This window comes from Carlito syrichta, unplaced genomic scaffold (assembly GCF_000164805.1).
Source record: "Carlito syrichta isolate Samal-C Ts95f unplaced genomic scaffold, Tarsius_syrichta-2.0.1 Scaffold304401, whole genome shotgun sequence".
In the NCBI taxonomy this organism is placed as follows: domain Eukaryota; kingdom Metazoa; phylum Chordata; class Mammalia; order Primates; family Tarsiidae; genus Carlito; species Carlito syrichta.
Window position 1 is genome coordinate 69,709 of NW_007248497.1, and position 17,712 is coordinate 87,420.

The 17,712-nt window shown below is 52.9% G+C and overlaps 1 protein-coding gene across 1 annotated transcript in view; it reads left to right on the top strand.

The window, feature by feature from the left end:
* The window catches only part of LMF1 (lipase maturation factor 1), a 75,432-nt gene that overhangs the window by 22,365 nt on the left and 35,355 nt on the right, over positions 1 to 17,712 (top strand). Inside the window, exon 3 of the mRNA XM_008059864.1 lies at positions 8,527 to 8,592. Coding sequence (XP_008058055.1) covers positions 8,527 to 8,592 — 66 coding nt within the window. The remainder of the gene's footprint in view (positions 1 to 8,526; positions 8,593 to 17,712) is intronic.

A 17,712-nucleotide genomic window follows, 5' to 3' on the forward strand; every position in this document is an offset into this window, starting at 1 on the left:
TTTCATGGAGACACCCATGCTTGCTGCAGCAGGAGCAGTCGCTTTACATGCTGTGTGTGGAAGGAAGGCAGTGTGAATGGGGAACAGGAGTGAGACTGGGGACGGCTGAGCCTTCACGCTGAGCTATCGCAGAAGCTGACATGCACCCATGTTCCCGTGTCAGGCATTTAGGTGGCTCCCACCTGCAAGCCACAGGAGGCTGGTGCATTTTCCACACAGTAAGGCCCTCCTTGGTAACATGCAGGAGCTTAACCCCTGCACACCTGAGAGTGCCTGGCTTCACAGGGTTCACACCTAAGGGCTCATGGCTCAGTGAGGCTCACACCTGGCTACAGCAGACACAGGTGGGGCCCTCTGATGCTCGTGTGTGCAAATTTTCTTGGCCTTTGTTAACAGAAGAAACAAAGAAGCTTCTGAGATGCAGGAGATCTAAAGGATCAATGGTTTTCAGGTGAGAAGAAAGCAGAGGCCAGGCAGTGTGACTGAAGGGCCCATGGGGAGCATTTACTCCAGTAACTGGTGATTGTGTTTGGGATGCTGCCAAGATGAACCACCTGGGACATTATGGAAGTTTTGGGCCAATAAAGTTGACAACTTAGATGAGACAGACAAGACCCTTGAAAGATACAGCTCACCAAAACTGAGACGAAAGGAAACAGGAAATCTAAATAGTTCCATATCTGTTAAAGAAATTGAATTCAAAATAAAAAACCATTCCGGAAAGAACACTCCCATCCCAGATGGCCTCACCAGTAAGTCCTAGAGCACACTTGAGGAGGAAATGATAGCAATCCCACGCAAATGTTTTTTACAAAACAGTGGAGGAGGGAGCATTTCCCGGAGTGTATTCTGTGGCCAGTGTAACAGCAATGCCAGAACCTGCAAGGACATCACAAGAAGGAAAGCGAGAGCCCAGGATCCCTCACAAACAAAGGCACAGAGGTCTTTAGCAAAACTGGCTTATCTCAGCAAAACAAGAACTGAACATTTGAGACAGCAGCAAACTAAAGATGAAGAAACATTTTATCATCTCTACAGATACAGAAAATACATCTGTGATAAAATTCAACGTTTGCTCACAATAAAGACACTCAGCAAATAACACTAGTCGAGAATATCCTCAACCTGACAAGGGTGTCCAGGAGAAACCTACAGCTCATGTCATCCTTAGTGACAGGACAGCAAAGGTGTTTACATGAAATTAGAAACAAGGCAAGGACATCTGTATGTAGGAAACCTAGTGGAATCCAAAAAGCAACTGCTAAAATGAGTACGTGAATTTACAGAGCTTGCAGAATACAAGGTCAATATAAAAAATACATTGTGCTTCATAGTATATGAAATTTTGAAAATCCTATCTACAGGTGCATAAAATATTCCCTCTAATACCTCATGATAGATCTGATTATGGATGCCTAAGATACATACATAAAAAACTGCAAAACATTGCTGATATGAACTTTAAAATACCTAAATAAATAGAAAGACATACCATGTTCATGGATCAGAATATTCAACATTGTTCAAGGTATCAGTTTCATCCACTCTTGTCTATAGATTCAGATGAATCCCTATCAGACTCCCTGCAGGCCTTTGGGGGAGAAATTGACACATTGGGTCTAAAATTTAGATGAAAATACAGAGACTTGAAAAAAATACAAAGTTGGAGGACTTAATGATACCCAATTTTACAGCCTAATTTAAAGCTAAAGTATGGTATTGATCTGAGCTAGGAAAATAGATCAACAGAGAATAGAGTTCCGAAACAGGCCCATACCTCTGCTACCAAATCATTTTCAACCAGGGTACTGAGGCAAATCAATGGGAAAAGGAAAGTCATTTTTTACAAGTAATGCTGCAATAATTAGATATCTGTATAGACATATGAAATGAGTTTTGACTGCTATTTTGTCTATGCCAAAATCTCATTTGAAAGAGATCATAGACCTAAATGTAAAAGGAAAGCCACAGAGCTCTTAAAAGAAAGCACATATGCAGTCAGGCAACCAAAGCTAAGTGACCAAGTCAAAACAATGGAATAGGAAATTCCCTTTTTACCAAGGTAAAAGCTAGAATCACAGAATTTTTTCAGATAACATGGACAGTTACCTTGAGGTAGGCAAAGATTTCTTGGACAGGGCACAAAAAGCACTAACCATTACAGAAAAAGTATTGATGAATTATAGTTCATCGATATCAAAATTTTGCCATAAAGACACCTTAACAAAACAGGTAGGCCAGCCACTGACGGGGAGGAGTGTTCACATTGCACAGATCTGGTAAAAATTAGCACCCAGAGCATGCATATCAACACCCCAAGTGTGGACTGGGCTGAGGATGCAGGAATGGTCAGCGAGTGCATGGGAGCTGAGGTCCAGCTCACCCACTAGAAGGGCTGTGTCTACATATTCAGCATCACATGCTGGAGTGTGTGGGTGGCCGGAATCTGTGTGCAACGGGTGTGAGATGGCGTGACCACCTGAGGAGCTGCAGGTGGTTTCCCACAAGGGCAACAGTCATCTGCTTTGTGAGCCACAGTGCCCCTCCTGGGCGTGTCCCCAGGAACTAGGCCTGAGTGCGTATGGGGTCCTGGAAGTTCTTCATCCATCCCACCAGCAGGGCACGGGAGAACCATGGTGCAGCCCTGTGGAGACCAGGATGCAGCAGTCACAGGATCCACCTGTGCAGGCGGCAATGCAGATGAATCTCTAAACCATGCTGCCCATGAGCCGGATCAGCGAGGGCCCGCTGCTGGGAAGGGTGGAAGAGAGCGCCCCGGGTGATAGGAACATGTGCACCTTGACCAGAAGGGTCAGAGAGAGCACCCCCGGGTGGGGTGGCCGCCACCAGCTTGTGTACGTCAGCCATGTGGCCCCGAGCACCAGGATGTGCAACTGTCTTAGGTAAATCAGCTCAGCCTTGGACTCTGGAGCAGACAGCAGAGCTTGCTCTTTACATGCAGCGATCACCATGAGAGGCAGCCGCCAACTCTACACACTGTACTGGTAAGGAGTGAGTCAGCAGCAGGGGGAGCCAGGTAGCCGTGGGGTGTGCAGGGTAAAAGGGCGGCCACGCCTTCCCAGGAGGCCACGCAGGCCAAGCAGGGTGTTGCTACAGCACACGTGGTGGGAGGAGTGGTCCCTGTCACCAGCAGCCGTGCGAGAAGCCTCAGACCACATGGGGTTGCTCATGGCCAAGGGTGGCGCAGACCCATGGCCCAGCAAAAGTGGGAGTAGCCAAGGAAGGCCTCCTGGGCAGAGCAGGAGAAGCAGACAGCCAGCTGGGAGGTATATGCCAAGGGCGTTCATGCCTGAGTGGTGTGGAAAACAGATGTGGTGCTCACTCCTAACTCAGCACCCCAAAGCTGGCTGTCGAGAGAAGTTGTCATCTACCTATGGCTTCCCCACCCCTGCACCTCCAATGGGACGTGGCTGCATCTCGTCAGGTTCTCCTCCCACAGGCCTACCGGCTTCAGAGCAGGAAGAGCCAGGGCTACTTAAAAACTGTTCCAAGGAAGCGGGCTCCACCTCAGCCTCCCAAAATACTCAGCCCTTGGGCAGAGCCGGGATGGCCCATGGCGACCAGAGGGCCCATGTAGTGGAGATGATTCCAGGGGCCAGAGCAAGAGACCACAGGAAACGTGGGCTCTGCATCTTAGCTCCCTGGAGGCCCCATTCAACGTCATTTGTGATGGAATGAGTGGCAGCACACATGTGACCCAAGGCCAGGGTCAGGCGGCTATCGTGGTCACTTCCTGGACAGCCTGTCCTCATCCTGGGCAGCCCGACCCCAGGATGAGGGCAATCGCCCTAATTTGCCTTATTGCATTAGCACGGGCATCGCTGAAGAAAGGGAATTCTTTCACAGCCCAGGGCCTCCGTGTGTGCCCAGGGGCAGACCCTGACTCCGGCTCACAACCTTGTGGGAACTTTGGGAAGTGATGTTGCAGTCTTCTGACCTCTGACCTCCAGCTGCAGCCCAATACAGTGGGTCCAGCTGGACTCCAAGCATCCTCCTCGTGCTCTGATTCCCAGCCTCTGCTCACAGAGCCTGAGGCAGGACGGCCGGGGGACCTCGAGTCCTCCACACCTCTGCAGACTTTCAGAATCCCTTTGCAGCTGCGTCCAAGCCTGCCACACGCGTGTCCTCAGGGGAGTTTCCCAAGGCTCTACAGGACTGAAGAGTGTAAAGCAAAGCCAGATCAGAAACAGTACCGGATGCTTCTCTGCACTTTTCAGCCATGGGAGCTTCCTGCCATGGATACCGTGCTTACATGTGTACATGTGCACGCTGCTTGTGGCTTCAGGCAGTCGGTCTCTGTCATCACATGGTGTTTGCCAGAGAAAGTGTAGTAAAACCAGACTCTCCCTGTCAAGTTTATAAGTTAAAAAAAGTATCACCACAGTGAAACCCATGGGCTTACATGATGGGATTCCTGACTGAGGCAGGGCGAGAGCCTCTGGGAGGACACTCACAGGCCCTACCTGGGCTCCCCCTGCCATTTCTCTGGTGAAGACGGGCAGCCTGTGAGCGAGCCCAGGGATTGTCAGGGACCCTGACACTGGGGGGACGGTGAGGCTGGCTCAGTGCAGCCATGGTGCCCACCAGGAGGGATGCCTGGGCATGCAAAAGGTCCATCACTCCTGGTGGGCACAGGCTCCTGGGGATCACGTCAGACAGAAGCAGGGCACCCGAAAGCATGTGTGTGTGGCCTCCCTTTCTGTGGCATAAGCCCCTGGTGTTGATACTTGCAGAGGGAGCGTCCAGGAACCGCAAAACACGTATAGGACACATGGGCATCAGGAAGGACCAGGCATCTCCACGTGCTTGCGAAGCCAGGGTTATCTTCACTTGGCCCCGAGGGTTCCAGTGTCTCAGCACAGTCACTTCCCCAGCAGAGCAGGAGGGCAGAAGGGACACTGTGGCTACTCACTCCCCTTGGGTCTAGCGTGTTATTGGCCTGTCTGTGCCAATTTTTTTCAGAATTAATCTTGGGCTGAAAAGCCTCAAAGAAGGCTTTGTTCCTTTGACACTTGCTCTGGAAGAAAAAATCCGTGGAAAATCTGACATTTGCAGTGTAGAGAGAATCAATAGATGGGAGGAATATAATTACCCTCCACTCCTACAAGAATTGTTCAGATCCTTAAGTGTCTCGTATCAGCTTAGAGTTTGAATGACATTTTAATTATTTTGTTTTTTTCTTCCTTTCCTGGATTGAATCTCCAGAGTCCCACTCTCGGGTTCTGGAGAGGCAGGCCGAGCCGGCGTGCAGGAAATGGTTGGTGGCGGCTGTGTCTCCTGCCCACAGAACCCATATTTAGTCCGAGCGGTGACTCTGCCCACAACACAGGACACGACCTCCCTGTGGTGGGGCCTCTCGTCACGTCCAGTGATGCCTTGGGGGCTCCACGCAGACATGAGCCTGTGGAGTGTGAGCTCGAGCTGGAAGCTGTCTCTGGTGCTTTTGTGATCTGAGCACACCCAGTTTCCAGAAGAACGTGACTCTTGCTTTTTAAAGTAATTCATCCTTCAGGTCTTTAAATAGCAGCACACCTAGGGACTTGGAGCGCAACTCAACTCTGGGTGCCAGCACACAAGCCCCTGTGACGTCAGGGGCGTGGGCGCCAGGTGTGCAGGCAGATCCTGATGCGGAAACGGGGGCAGCCCCTCCAGACCCAGCCTTCGGGGTAGATGCTCAGAACAACCAAGTGTTGCGACCCTCAGAGATACATCGGTGGCCCAGTGGAGGCTGTCAGCAGTGTCCCATACGGCTCACGCCCACGAGGAAGCATTGTTATGTGGTATTCCTGCAGATGCAGGGGTACTTTCGGGTCCCCGATGCCCTGTGATTTCTCCCCTGTGTGACTCTGGATATCCGTCACTGGCCTGTGCGCTGTCCTGCAGGTGCTGGCCAGAGGTCTCAGTGTGGCCATGGCCTCTCCCTCTGTCACACCCACGCCCTTCCTTTTGTGGTCCCTGGGCCCCAGGCCCCATATTCCAAATGCATCTGGAGTGGGATTCTTCCCACCTCCTGCTCAACCCGAGTTGCCCTGCTGGACAGCCACAGAGCCCAATGCCTTCACCGACCACTTGGCAGCTAGAGAACCGGAGACTAGTATGACACTGGGCCCTGCACAGAGCCTCGGCCATCCCAGAGTCCCTCCTGGGTGTCAGGGCAGTTTGTGTCAGCCTGGTTAGGCCACAGGCCTAGAAAGTCACAAGTGCTGATCTCTATGCTGCTGGGGCCTGCAGGTGTGCCAAAAGTCTGTGCCAGTTACTCGAGCAAGGAGGACCATCCTGCACAGCCTGCCACCAACCTGTCAGTGGAAGGCCTGTGGGTGGCACTAGGCCCTGGAGAGGAGAGGACGCCATCCCACCAATGGCAGTGCCCCCCTGCCTGGAGGCCCAGCCTGGGGTTTCCATGCAGACATGAGGCTGCAATGCAGGTGCTCAAGCCACCAACTGTCTCAGGGGCTGTTGAGACCTGAGCGCACCATTTCCAGGAGTTGTGACTCTTTTCAAAGTAGCTCATCCTCCTCATCTTTAAGTAGCAGCACTCCTGGGGGCTCGGGCACAACTCGGCTCCATCATGCCACACCCACCGGCTCCGAGACACGCTCCCACTGGCTTTGGGGTTCTGGCGGAGCCCTGACCCTGTGGCCCACGGTCGGAACAGGTTCCAAGACGCCCTCTGGCTTCCCTCCGAGGCTTCCTCAGTCTCCTCGTTGCAGACCTGCTGGTCCTTGCAGTGCCTCATACCCAGGTGGGCACACTTACTCTCCCTTCCCTTGCAGGGTGTGTCCCCTTCCTCCCCAGGGATAGCCCCGCAGGCAGTTGCTGTCAACCAGTGGCAGGCTGGCTCCTGCTGTGAGCTGAATGTCTCCCCAGGTTGAAGTGTTGAAATCCCCACCCCTGTACCATGGAGGGCCAGCTACCATCCAGGGCAACTGGTCACAGGGCCTCGTGAACAGGAGGAGTGCCCATGTGAAGGGTTCCCAGAGGGACCCCTTGCCCTCTTTCCTGCCTGTAAGAAGAGCAGAAAGGTGGCCCCACCAGAACTGGCCCTGCTACACCAAATTCAGCCTCCAGACCTGTGAGAAATAAGCCTCTATGTTGATGGGCCACCTGTCATGGTGCTTGGCTTTGCTTCTGGGCTCTCTGCACCTCTGATGCACTTCCCTCAGGGTGTAGTGTGGCCTCTTTTGTTCCCAGCTGGACCCAGTCCCAGCAGGATCTAGCATATCATGGGCACCCAGTCCCATGTATGCTGGATGGACAGGTGGATGGGTGAATGGATAGATGATTGAATTGTGTGGATGGGTGGGTGGATGAACGATGGATGAACTGGTGGGTATATGAGTGGGTGGATTGATGAGTGGGTGGGTGGATGGTAGGTGGATGGATGGATAGATAGGTAAACAGTGGGTGGATGAATGTGTGAATGGATGAATGTGTAGAGGGTTGGATGAGTATAGGGGTGGGTGGGTGGATGGATAGGTGGATGAATGAGTTGGTGATCGGATGGGTGGATGGATGGTGGGTGGGTGGACAGGTGGGTGGGTGGAGAGTATATAGGTGGATGGATGGTTGGGTGGATGAAAGGATGGGTGGTTGGATGGTGGATGCATGGGTAGATGGGTGGGTGGATGGACGGATGGATGAGTGCATGTGTGGACGGCTAGCTGGGTAGGTTGATGGATGGATAGATGGTGGGTGGCTGGGTGGAGGGGTTGGTAAATGAACAGTAGATAGGTGAATGCATAGTGAATAGATGAATGGGGGGTGGATGGGGTGGGTGGATGTTGGATAAATGGGTAGCTGGATGAGTGAATGGAGGCTGTGAAGAGCCATTCCTTGGATGCCATTCTTAGTATTTGTAGACCATGGAGGCCATGGAGAACTCTTCCCTGGATTTCATCTTTGGTGTCCCTAGACCATGAAGGTCATGGGAGAATTGTTCTCCAAATGCTGTTCTTGGTGTTCATAGACCATGGAGGCCATGGAGTACTGTTCCCTGGCTGCCGCCTTTGGTGTCCCTAGACCATGGAGGCCATGAAGAACTGTTCCCTGGATGTCATCCTGGGTGTTCTAGACCATGGAGTCCATGGGGAACTGTTTCCTGGGTGCTATCTTTGGTGTTCATAGGGGCTAGAGTGAGTTGATGGCATGTTAGGGGTGTCCATGTTTAAAGACTCACAGCCATGGTGTTGTGATGGTGCTTAGAGCTCTAGAAGGTGAGGTTAAGACAGCACAGGTGGCCGTGGCTGTAGGAAGGAAGCCCCTGTTTCTTCTTACCGGTATCGTGTGTTTAGCTTTATCCTTTAAAAAGTACCAAATGTACCTTTCACAAAGCGCCATTTCCATCTTACCTTTTAGTATAATAATCTGTTCCCTCAATGCTCCACAGCCCAGGGTCCACCTCTGTGGATGGCTAGTCTCCTGTGGTCATGTTGTCCCAGGGAGCTTTTGGTGTTCAGTTGTGTACTCCAGGCCAACCTTGGTGACTGTCTTCACTTACCTTGGCAGGGCCTGATCAAGATCCGGGGAGACCAGTGCTGGCGCGACCTCAACTGCATGGACTTCCACTATGAGGTGAGCCTCTGTTTCAGCCACTTCCCTGAGCGTGGCTGGCCTATCCCCATTTCTGCTCCAGGTGGGACTCCGTCCACCACATCCAGGTGAGCCACTATCTCCATTGCAGGCTCACTGTCAATGATTCCAGATGACTCTCCTTCCTGTCACTGGCTAGGGCCTCTTATCTTTCAAGTCCAGCAGGTTTGTGGTGGTTTGGCACCGGGTCCCTCTAGTGCCGTCCCCAGTCCCTTACTGGCCTCCAACAGGGCCAGACCCTCCCTCCTGGAGTCTGCAGCTCCCCATGCACCCCACAACAGGTGTGTGCCCCCTACCCCACAAGCTGTGTCCCTATTGTTTCCTGGATATGGGCAGGTGCGTCCCACCAGGAGGCAGGCATGGTTCCTGCTGTGCTGGGCCCCTGGGACCCAGGCCCAGATCCAGGCCCTCCACCATCCCTGTTCCTGCAGCTACTCACACACATGCCTGTGCCAGGCACTGCCATCACCACCCGTGAAGTGCCTGGGGCGTGTGCTGTCTTGTGATGTCTTGTGCTCTGGGTCCGATCTAGCCCTCCTGGGAGCCATATCCTCATGTTGGGTATGTGTCTTCTTGGCCACTGTGCCTCAGCACACCTACAATACTGTGGCTCATGCCCACCAGAACAGCTCTTTCCACATGGTACCTGGGAATATGTCTCCCCTGCACACCCAAGGTGGCCACAAACTTTGCTGCAGTTTCTCCACCCTGACCTGGTGGCAGTCCCTGCCCTCCGGGACCAAGACTGACACTCCTCTGCAGCCCTGCCTCTGTGGGCTCCAGGCCTGCATCATGTGTCAGCTGGCCTAGGGGCAGGGATCATCACTTGTGCCTGTGTTTAGCGGCCAAGTCTTGTCTGTTCTTCAGGGTCTTGAGATCTCCCCAGTCCTCTCCACAAGCGCCTTTCTTTGTCCCAGAGCAGGGTTGGCAATGTTCTCTAGCACACCGGAGTGGAAGCACTCCCATCTCTGGGCCAGACAGTCCCAGGAAGGCCATGACAGGGCTGCAACCACAGGGCTTGTGTGGGCAAGGGCCTGTGTCACCAGAGCCATTCCTGCCAGTAGGCTGTGTCCATGTGCCCCTGCCCCAGGACAAGAGCAGTGCCCAATATGGGTCGGGAAGGCAGGGTGGCCTTCCCAAATCCAACGCCTGGGTCTGTCCCTAGAAGAGAAGAGACCCAGACCAGAGACTCAGGCTAGAACCTTCCACACAGTACCTCGCCAAGGCTCCCATGCCTAGCACAGGCTGGCAGGTGGCAGCAGGTGCCATGGGCATGGGGCACTCATGGCTGGGAGCTTGTAGCTGGGGGCAAGTCTAGTGAGATCTTGGCTATGCACTGGCCGTTCCCAAAACAAACACAGTGTCACTCTAGAGACAGTTGCCCTGTGGAGCCAGCGGCTCTTGGCCCAACACCTGGGCCTGCGTCTCAGCACCTTCCAGATCTGGCTGACCAGGACCATGGGGGAGGGTCCTCCCGGGGTTGAGTCACGGCCATGCTCAGGTTGAGGACATAGGTAGGGGACTCTGAGGGGGCAGAAGGCTGGTCATGAGAACCCCATGGGGCCTGTTAGAGTTGCTCTGACCTGCATGCAGCCAGCTGGAATGAAGTGGGACCCATTGGTGCCTGGCCTTTCCTGTGTCCAAGGCCTGGGCACCACCCACACTTGGGGTCTCTCCACTACATTGCACATGAGAAGTCCCACTGCATCAGCCTCAACTCCAGTGGCCTAGGTGTGGCTGAGATGGCACTGGCTACTCAGAGACCCTGCCTGGAAGGACTGGCCACAAGGACTCAGGCAGGGCACCAGGGCTTAGGGGCAGCCTGCAAGAGTTGGCCCGGCAGTGTCAGGCCGCAGGCGGAGCTGCAGGCAGAGATGAATGTACACCCACCAGACCTCAGAACGTGACACCATCTGGAGAAGGGGCCACTGTAGGTGTGACTAGTTAGGGAGAAGTCAGACTGCACCAGGGCGGGCCCCAAATTCAACACCTGGGTCTGTCCCCAGAAGAGAAGAGACCCAAGAACAGTGACTGCCCTGTGTCCATGTGGCCAAATTTCCAGAAGGTGTGTGTTGGGTGTGCCAGGGACGCTCGTCTCCAGACACTGAGGCTATGTGCCAGGCAGTGTGAGGCTAGGACCTTTGGGGTCCATGTCCAAGGATGAGCAACCTCGGCTTGCCTGGGAAGGTGATGTTCTGATCACATGGGATCCAGGGCAAACGCTGGCAGAGAGGCCAGGGGCAACCCCCCTGGGGTAGGGGGGACGTGCAGAGCCCGGGGCCCACCTGCGCTTTCCAGTGCGGGAGCCACTCCTCGGGCCTGTGTTTCAGAACCTACCTTGTGAATTAGATGGGCATGTGGGAGCCCCGGGCGGTGGGGAGAGTCCAGAACTCCTTGGTCCCTGTCCCTGTGGGGCTCCAAGAACAAGCATCTCCAGTGGCAGGTGTTCTAAGCAGCTGCAGCACCTTGCGCCTGCCCCTGGACCACTGCCTGGTGTATTCCTGTGAGGTTGTCTGTGTCCCCTGTGGGGATGGTGACCATGTGGCCTCAAGGACCTGACTCCACTGGGCAGTGAGGGAGCAGGGGCCACACCCAGCCTGAGGCCAGAGGCAGCAGGGGGCCCTGGTAATGGGTGGAGTGGGAAGAGCAGGACACCCAGTCTCAGAGACGGCCAGGTAGGAGCCTCAGGACAGGGACTTGCAGGACAGGGACTTGCTGAAGTTCCTACATCCCAAGGCCCCAGCCTGGGACAAGAAACAGGTCACCATGTCTCCTTGGAGTTGTCTCTTAGACAAGGACACCCCTTCTTGCTTTGCTCTGGTGAGGACAGGGAAGCTAAGCCCTGGAGAAGAGACCTAGGTAAGAGAGGAGATGAGGATGGGAAGGCTGAGCCCTGGAGAGGAGGCCCCAGTTCTGGAAAAGCCTGCAGCCCCCGCATGCAGCTCCTGCCCTGGCTGCGCCCTGTGCGCCATAGCCATGTGTCCGGTCTGGAGGCCCGTTGCTGCCTTTCCACTTCTCACTGGTCAGATGAGGCTAGGGGCCCCTTCTTGGCAAGCCAGCCTGTGCTGTGTAGAGATGCAGAGCACCTGGGAGCCCGGGAAGGCCCACAGTTTCAGGCTCCCAAGAGCAGAGGACAGTGCATATCTATAGGGGTTCCTCTTGAGACTCTACAGCCTTGAGACTCTTCCCTCAAGGCTGGCGGGGTGTGGGCTTGTCTGGGGTCCTGAGGCAGCATTGCCCCCACATCGCAACATCCCAGCTCTGGTGTCAGCGGTGTGTTCCCCCAGGTGCACTCCTTGTCTTGTCATCAACTCATCACAAAACAGCAGCTGCTAGTGAATCCGGTACATTCAATCAGAAGACAGGGACAGTGTCCTCAGGGTGAAGGTCAGGTGTGGTGGAGGTGCCTTCTGGTCACATGGTGGGGCTGGAGGTGCCTTCATGTCATGTGATGGGCTCCTCTGGGTCCAGCCTTGTCCTTTGAGAACCACCACAGTAGCACAAGCTGGGGTGAGGGTGGAAAGGGCTTGTTATGAGTTGCAGAAGGGGCTCCCTTCCCCATTCCTCAGGAAATTTGGGGGTGTTTGGAAGCTCTGAGCCCAGGACACGGCCCAAACCAGATGCCTCTTTCCCAGTAGGTCACAATCCTGGTGGCGAGGCCAGGTCCCTATTGGCTGTCTGCCACATGCACTGTTCACCCTGGTCTCCAGTGTGATGACAGTAGTCGCTTTCCCCGGTCTGTCCGTGTGGCCATGAGTGCCTGGTGTCCCTGCATTCACCCTGCAGCCAGGGTTCCTGCACATCCTACTGCATTGGAAGATGGGATGAGATCCTGCTGAAGTTCCTACATCAACAGTACCCAAAAGAAAACTGGTGTGACCGTATCAACAGACAAAGGGGTCTTCAAGACCAGGAATATCACCAGAGATCTAGAGGGATATTTGTAATAACTAAAGGGTTAATTCAACAAGAAAGCATAGAACTAAATCCTAAACGTGTGTGTTCTTAGTAGCATAGGTTTAAAATTCATTGAACAAAAATTGATAGAATTAAATGGAGAGACATTCACAATACTGGCTGGAGACTTTAGGAGAACTCTCTCAGTAACTGACAGAACAAGTAAGCCAAAAAAAACAAAACAAAACAGTGGTTAAGATTTGAACTACACCATTGACCAACTATACCTAATTAACAACAATAAAATAATTTCCACAACAACTGCAAAATACATAGTCTTTCGAGTGTACATGGAACATTCATCAAAATAGAGCACTTGCTGGACCATACAACAATATCAATCAGTTTCAAGGAACTGATGTCATACTGATTATGTTTTCTGACCATAGTTGAAATAAAGTAGAAATCAACAAAATAATAATTAGAAAATTCTCAAGTACCTGAAAATTAAGCAACACACTTCAAAGTAACTCCTGAGCCAATAAGAAAAAAAAATTAGAAAATTTTGAATTTAACAGAAATGAAAATACAACATACCAAAACTTTTGGAATGCAGCCAAAGCAGTTCTTGGAAAGAAATTTATAGCTTTAAATGTGTCTTTAGAAAAAAAAAATCTATGAAATCTAATATTTAACCTTCTATCTCAAACACTGTTAGAGAAGAAGGGGTGGGTGGCAAATTAAATACGAAGAAAGTAGAAGGAAGCAAGTAATATAGACCAGAAGTCAATGAACTGGAAACAAGGCATTCTATAGGGAATATCAATAAATCCAAAAGTTTCATTTCTTTGAAAAAATTTACAGAATTGACAAACCCTAGTAAGACAAAGCAAAAAGGAATACCAATGAACAATATAAAAAATTAGAAGTGGGATGTCAGAACATATTCTTCAGCTATCAAAAATAAGAAGATATTATGAACACCTCTGTTGTAATAAAATTGAAAACGTGGGCACAAAACTCAACTCAAAGTGGTCACAAGAAAAAATAGAAACTCTTAAGCTGAGTTCCCCTGACCAAGGTGAAGATTTTATATGCAAGAGATCAATTAAGGAAGAGCCTCAGGATGCAGCCTCACCCTGGTTCTGAAGGGAACACCGGCTGTGGGCTGTGACACACAGTTGTCCCAGCCAGAGATGAGGGAGATGGGGCTTCGTGCCCCAGGATAAATCCGTCATCAGTCCAAAATTGAAAAGCTTCATCATTTGAAGCTTCTCCATAGAGAACACTCAGACCCAGATAGCTTCACCAATTCTTCCACCCATTTAAAAAGAAATACCAGTTGTATACATTCTCTTCCAAAGAATAAAGGAGAAACACTTCCATCTTGCTTTATGAGATAACACTGGTATCAAAAACCAAACCAAAGCCATTACAAGAAGAGAAAAAGAAGATAGCTTTGTCCACCTGATTTTCTCAAGCAGCTATAGAAATCGCTGGCAGCTTTCAGTTCCCGACAAGATGGAGCAGATGTGTGTTTCTCTGCTCCTCCCCAGAGGTGACCAAGCTGCCTAGCCAGGATGCACGAGCACTTGTAGGAAAGACGCGAGGAGGCTGGGCTCCAGGAGCATGTGGCAGGCTGTGCCTCAGACTGCTCTGGTCCTACTTGCTCTGGGTGTGTTGTCACCTCCTACATGTCCAGACGGCACTGGAGAGGCAGGCAGCCCAGAGAGGCCAGTAGGCACAGGCAGAGGGAACCTGGGATAGCCTGCTCTCTAGCTGAGCACAAGGGGCAGCACCAGGCAGACAGGAACCTGGCCGATAGCCACCACCTTAGCTGACACCACGGGAAGCCCCTGCTGTCACACACCAAGGGGGGTCCAGGTGTTCACCCTCCTAGTTGTGAGAGCTGCCCCTCCTGCCCTGAGGTGCCAAAAGAGGCCTAGGGAAAACTCAGGCCCATCCCTCTCCATAGTAACAGAGCCCCTTCGCCTTGAAGTGGCATGTCTGTGGATGCCTCCTAGTTAGAACATCTAAGTAATAACGTGTTGCATAATGCAATACCCTGCAATACCCAGGATACAGTCCATGCTAAGAACTGCCAAACTCTCCAGTGAGAAAAGACAGTCAGCTTACACCCACACTGCAATGACATGAAGCTGGAATTATCTGACAAGGATTTTAAAGCAGTTGTCATGAAACTGCTTCATCAAGCAAGCACAAACACTCTTGAAACAAATTTAAAACATAGAAAGTCTCAGCAAGTAAATTAAAGCTATAAAGCAGAGCCAAATAGAAATTTGAGAAGCTATCATATGATAACCAGAATTTTTTTTAAATCTCAATGTATGGACTCAGTAGCATGATAGAGAAAACAGGAAAGAAAAGGAAAAATAGAAATTACCCAAAGTGAGCAACAGAGGGAAAATAGATGGGGTAGGAAGGGAGCAGTGCCTCAGAGGTCTGGGGACAAGAAAAAAGTCAAAACCTAGATGCGTGGCTGAGTCTCAGACAGGGAGGGTCATAGAACTGAAAAAACATTCAGAGAAATATTGACTGAAAATCTCCCAACTTGGCAGAGGCATAAGTCTACAGACCCAACATGGTGGGCCTTGGCTGCACTGTGCTCAGTGGAAGGTTCCAGAACCCAGAGTGCACACCATGTACTTCCAGTTAACACAGACTTCCAGGAGGTGCCAGTCTAAAGTGGCGAGAAGCAACCTGCAGTTACCTGGACTAGAAAGGTGGAATGACAGATCACACAGGGCCCAGAAGCTGCCGGGTACTGGACACCCAGCGTGTTGGTGGTTCCGGGGGTGTGAGTATGTCAGAACCCATGCAATTGTCCACATGTGTGCAGTTTGTCACCCACAGATCAGTGTGGGGGTGAGTATGCAGATGGGGGAGTCATCGCACACAGAACTCCCTGTGCTCTAGGCCAGTCGGCCACGCAGCCAGGAGCAGGTTGACTTCTCAGCCTCTCTTGCCATGTGTGGATGGGAGCAGCAAAGCCCAGCTGCAGCAGCCCGGGCCTCAGGCTGTGTTCACGGTGGGCTTCTCGACTCGGGGCTGGGCTCTGGGACACTTGCCGGTGATTAAGCAGGAGACCCATGGGCTGTGCCCACCCTCGCCCCAGAAGGAGAAGGAGGCTGACGCACCACAGCAAGCAGGAGGCAGGCCATGCTCTTCTGTGCTCTCGTTTGTTTGCATTTGTCACAGTTGCATGGCGAACACGATGTCTGCTTTTCTTTGTCCTGGGCATAAGCCTGATCTCAAGTAGCAGAGGGAAATCCAGATGCTGGGAAACCCCCGAGATGACAGCAGGGACCCCTCCTGGCCTTCCTGTACCCTTGTTCTCCTATGGAGCCCCAGAGGGCATGCTGGGCAGGGACTTTTGAAGTGCCCACCCCCGAGCCTGGGAGGGCCCAGCCCCCAGACTGCACAGGGACCAGTGGAGAGGCAGGCAGGGGTTCTGCAGTAGGCACATACTCAGAGCAGCTCAGACATGCTCCCGTTGAGGGCTGGGCCCTGCGAGCCTGTGAGGGACTGTGGGTGAGAGGAGCCCCTTTCTCTCCCAAGCTACACCCAAGAGGCAGGGGAGGCATCGATAGCTGTATACTCTCAGCCAGCCCGGTGACCTGAGCCGCTACCCTCAACTCGTCCCGGGTACCCCCAGGCTCCTGGCACCCAGCCAGGAGGGTGGGCGGCAACCTAGGACAAGTGTAGTCGGGAATGCAATGAGCGCCCACATCTGCCCCACCATTCCAGGTGAGGGAAAGTTGCCACATCCCCATGTCTGGCTGTGTCCTGGTGGATGTGGACGGAATGATGGTTATCAGCCCCGTGGACATGCAGCCTGTCTCTTAGCAGCAGGGACGTCAGCACTGCTGGTGAGAAGCTTTGCTGTGGAATATTCCAGGCACATTGTCTGTCTCCACTTGAGTTTTTAGAAGTCAGTTGTCATCGAGACGGACCAGGGCATAGATTCCCCCAGATGGTTTTGATACAGAGAAAATGTCCTACACCAGGTCTTGAGTAAATGAACCACAAATGTTGCAAACAATTATCCATCTCTTTGGGGGAGCTGAACTGAATTCTGTTGTTGGAGATTTGGGGAAACTCAACACCGTGTTTCAGCACTGCAGCATGAAGTGGCTGCTTGCGTGCCACCTCCTGGGCTGAGGCATACATCCCACACTTGGTACAGGGGCACCCACCAGGGCCTCTGGCACAAGCAACTCCTCCTCTCACAGCCAGCAGGGGCACCCACCAGTCACAGCTCCCAGAAGTGGACCCACGTGTGAGCTTCACCATGAGCCCAAGTGTGCACCAGGGACAGCCAGGGCTGTGCCCCTGGAGAGACTGCGCCCACACCAACCAGCAGTGCTGGGGCTTCTAGACCTTTCCCCTGCACTCACTTTCCTGGGTCCAAGTTCTCTGTTGCCAACCCACCTCGGAGATCATCCTTGTCTCAGCCGCTGAAGGACAGTGTCAGGGAGAGCATGTGATGGACGTGGAGCCACACAGCATCTGCACACCTTCAGGGGACCCTTGGGGCACTGCGTCAGTGACAGAGCGTCCCCTGGATCTGACTGTGCTCCCAAGTCTGCTGCCTGGGCCTGGGGTCCCTTCCCATATCTCACCCATGGGGGGTTTTCAGGCAGATGACTCCAGCAGTGGCTGGGAGCGCCGGACCGTAGCTGGGCAGCAGGAGATGTCTGGGCTCCTGGCCTGCCAGTTCTTCCATCCCACTCACCTGAAGGTGTTTGTGGAGATGAGGGCTGGGTGCCTGTGTGGGGATAGGGCATCACACAGCAGCACTCGCTGGGTCAGCCAGTTCCCGGAGCTCTGTGGTGTCCAGGTGTCAGGAGGGGCTGCAGTGGCCCAGAGCAGAGTCATGGCCCTACTGCCTGTGGAAGTCCCAGCCCCCAGCCTCCCACACACCTGGCTCCTTCCCAACATCCAGGCGGGAGCTGCAGGAACCCGTGTTTAAATGCCAGGCCTGGCACGGTCCAGGGCGAGGCACGCACTCCTCCCCAGTCTACTCTCTTGAGGCTCATGCAGCACACACATGTGTGGTGTGCAGGGCAAAGCATCTGGGCTGCACGGGCCGGCTGCACACAGGGAAGTGCAACACAGCCTTTCTTCCTCCACGTCCCAGAACCCACCCACACATGGTCTTGGGCCAATAAATCATACTTTTTT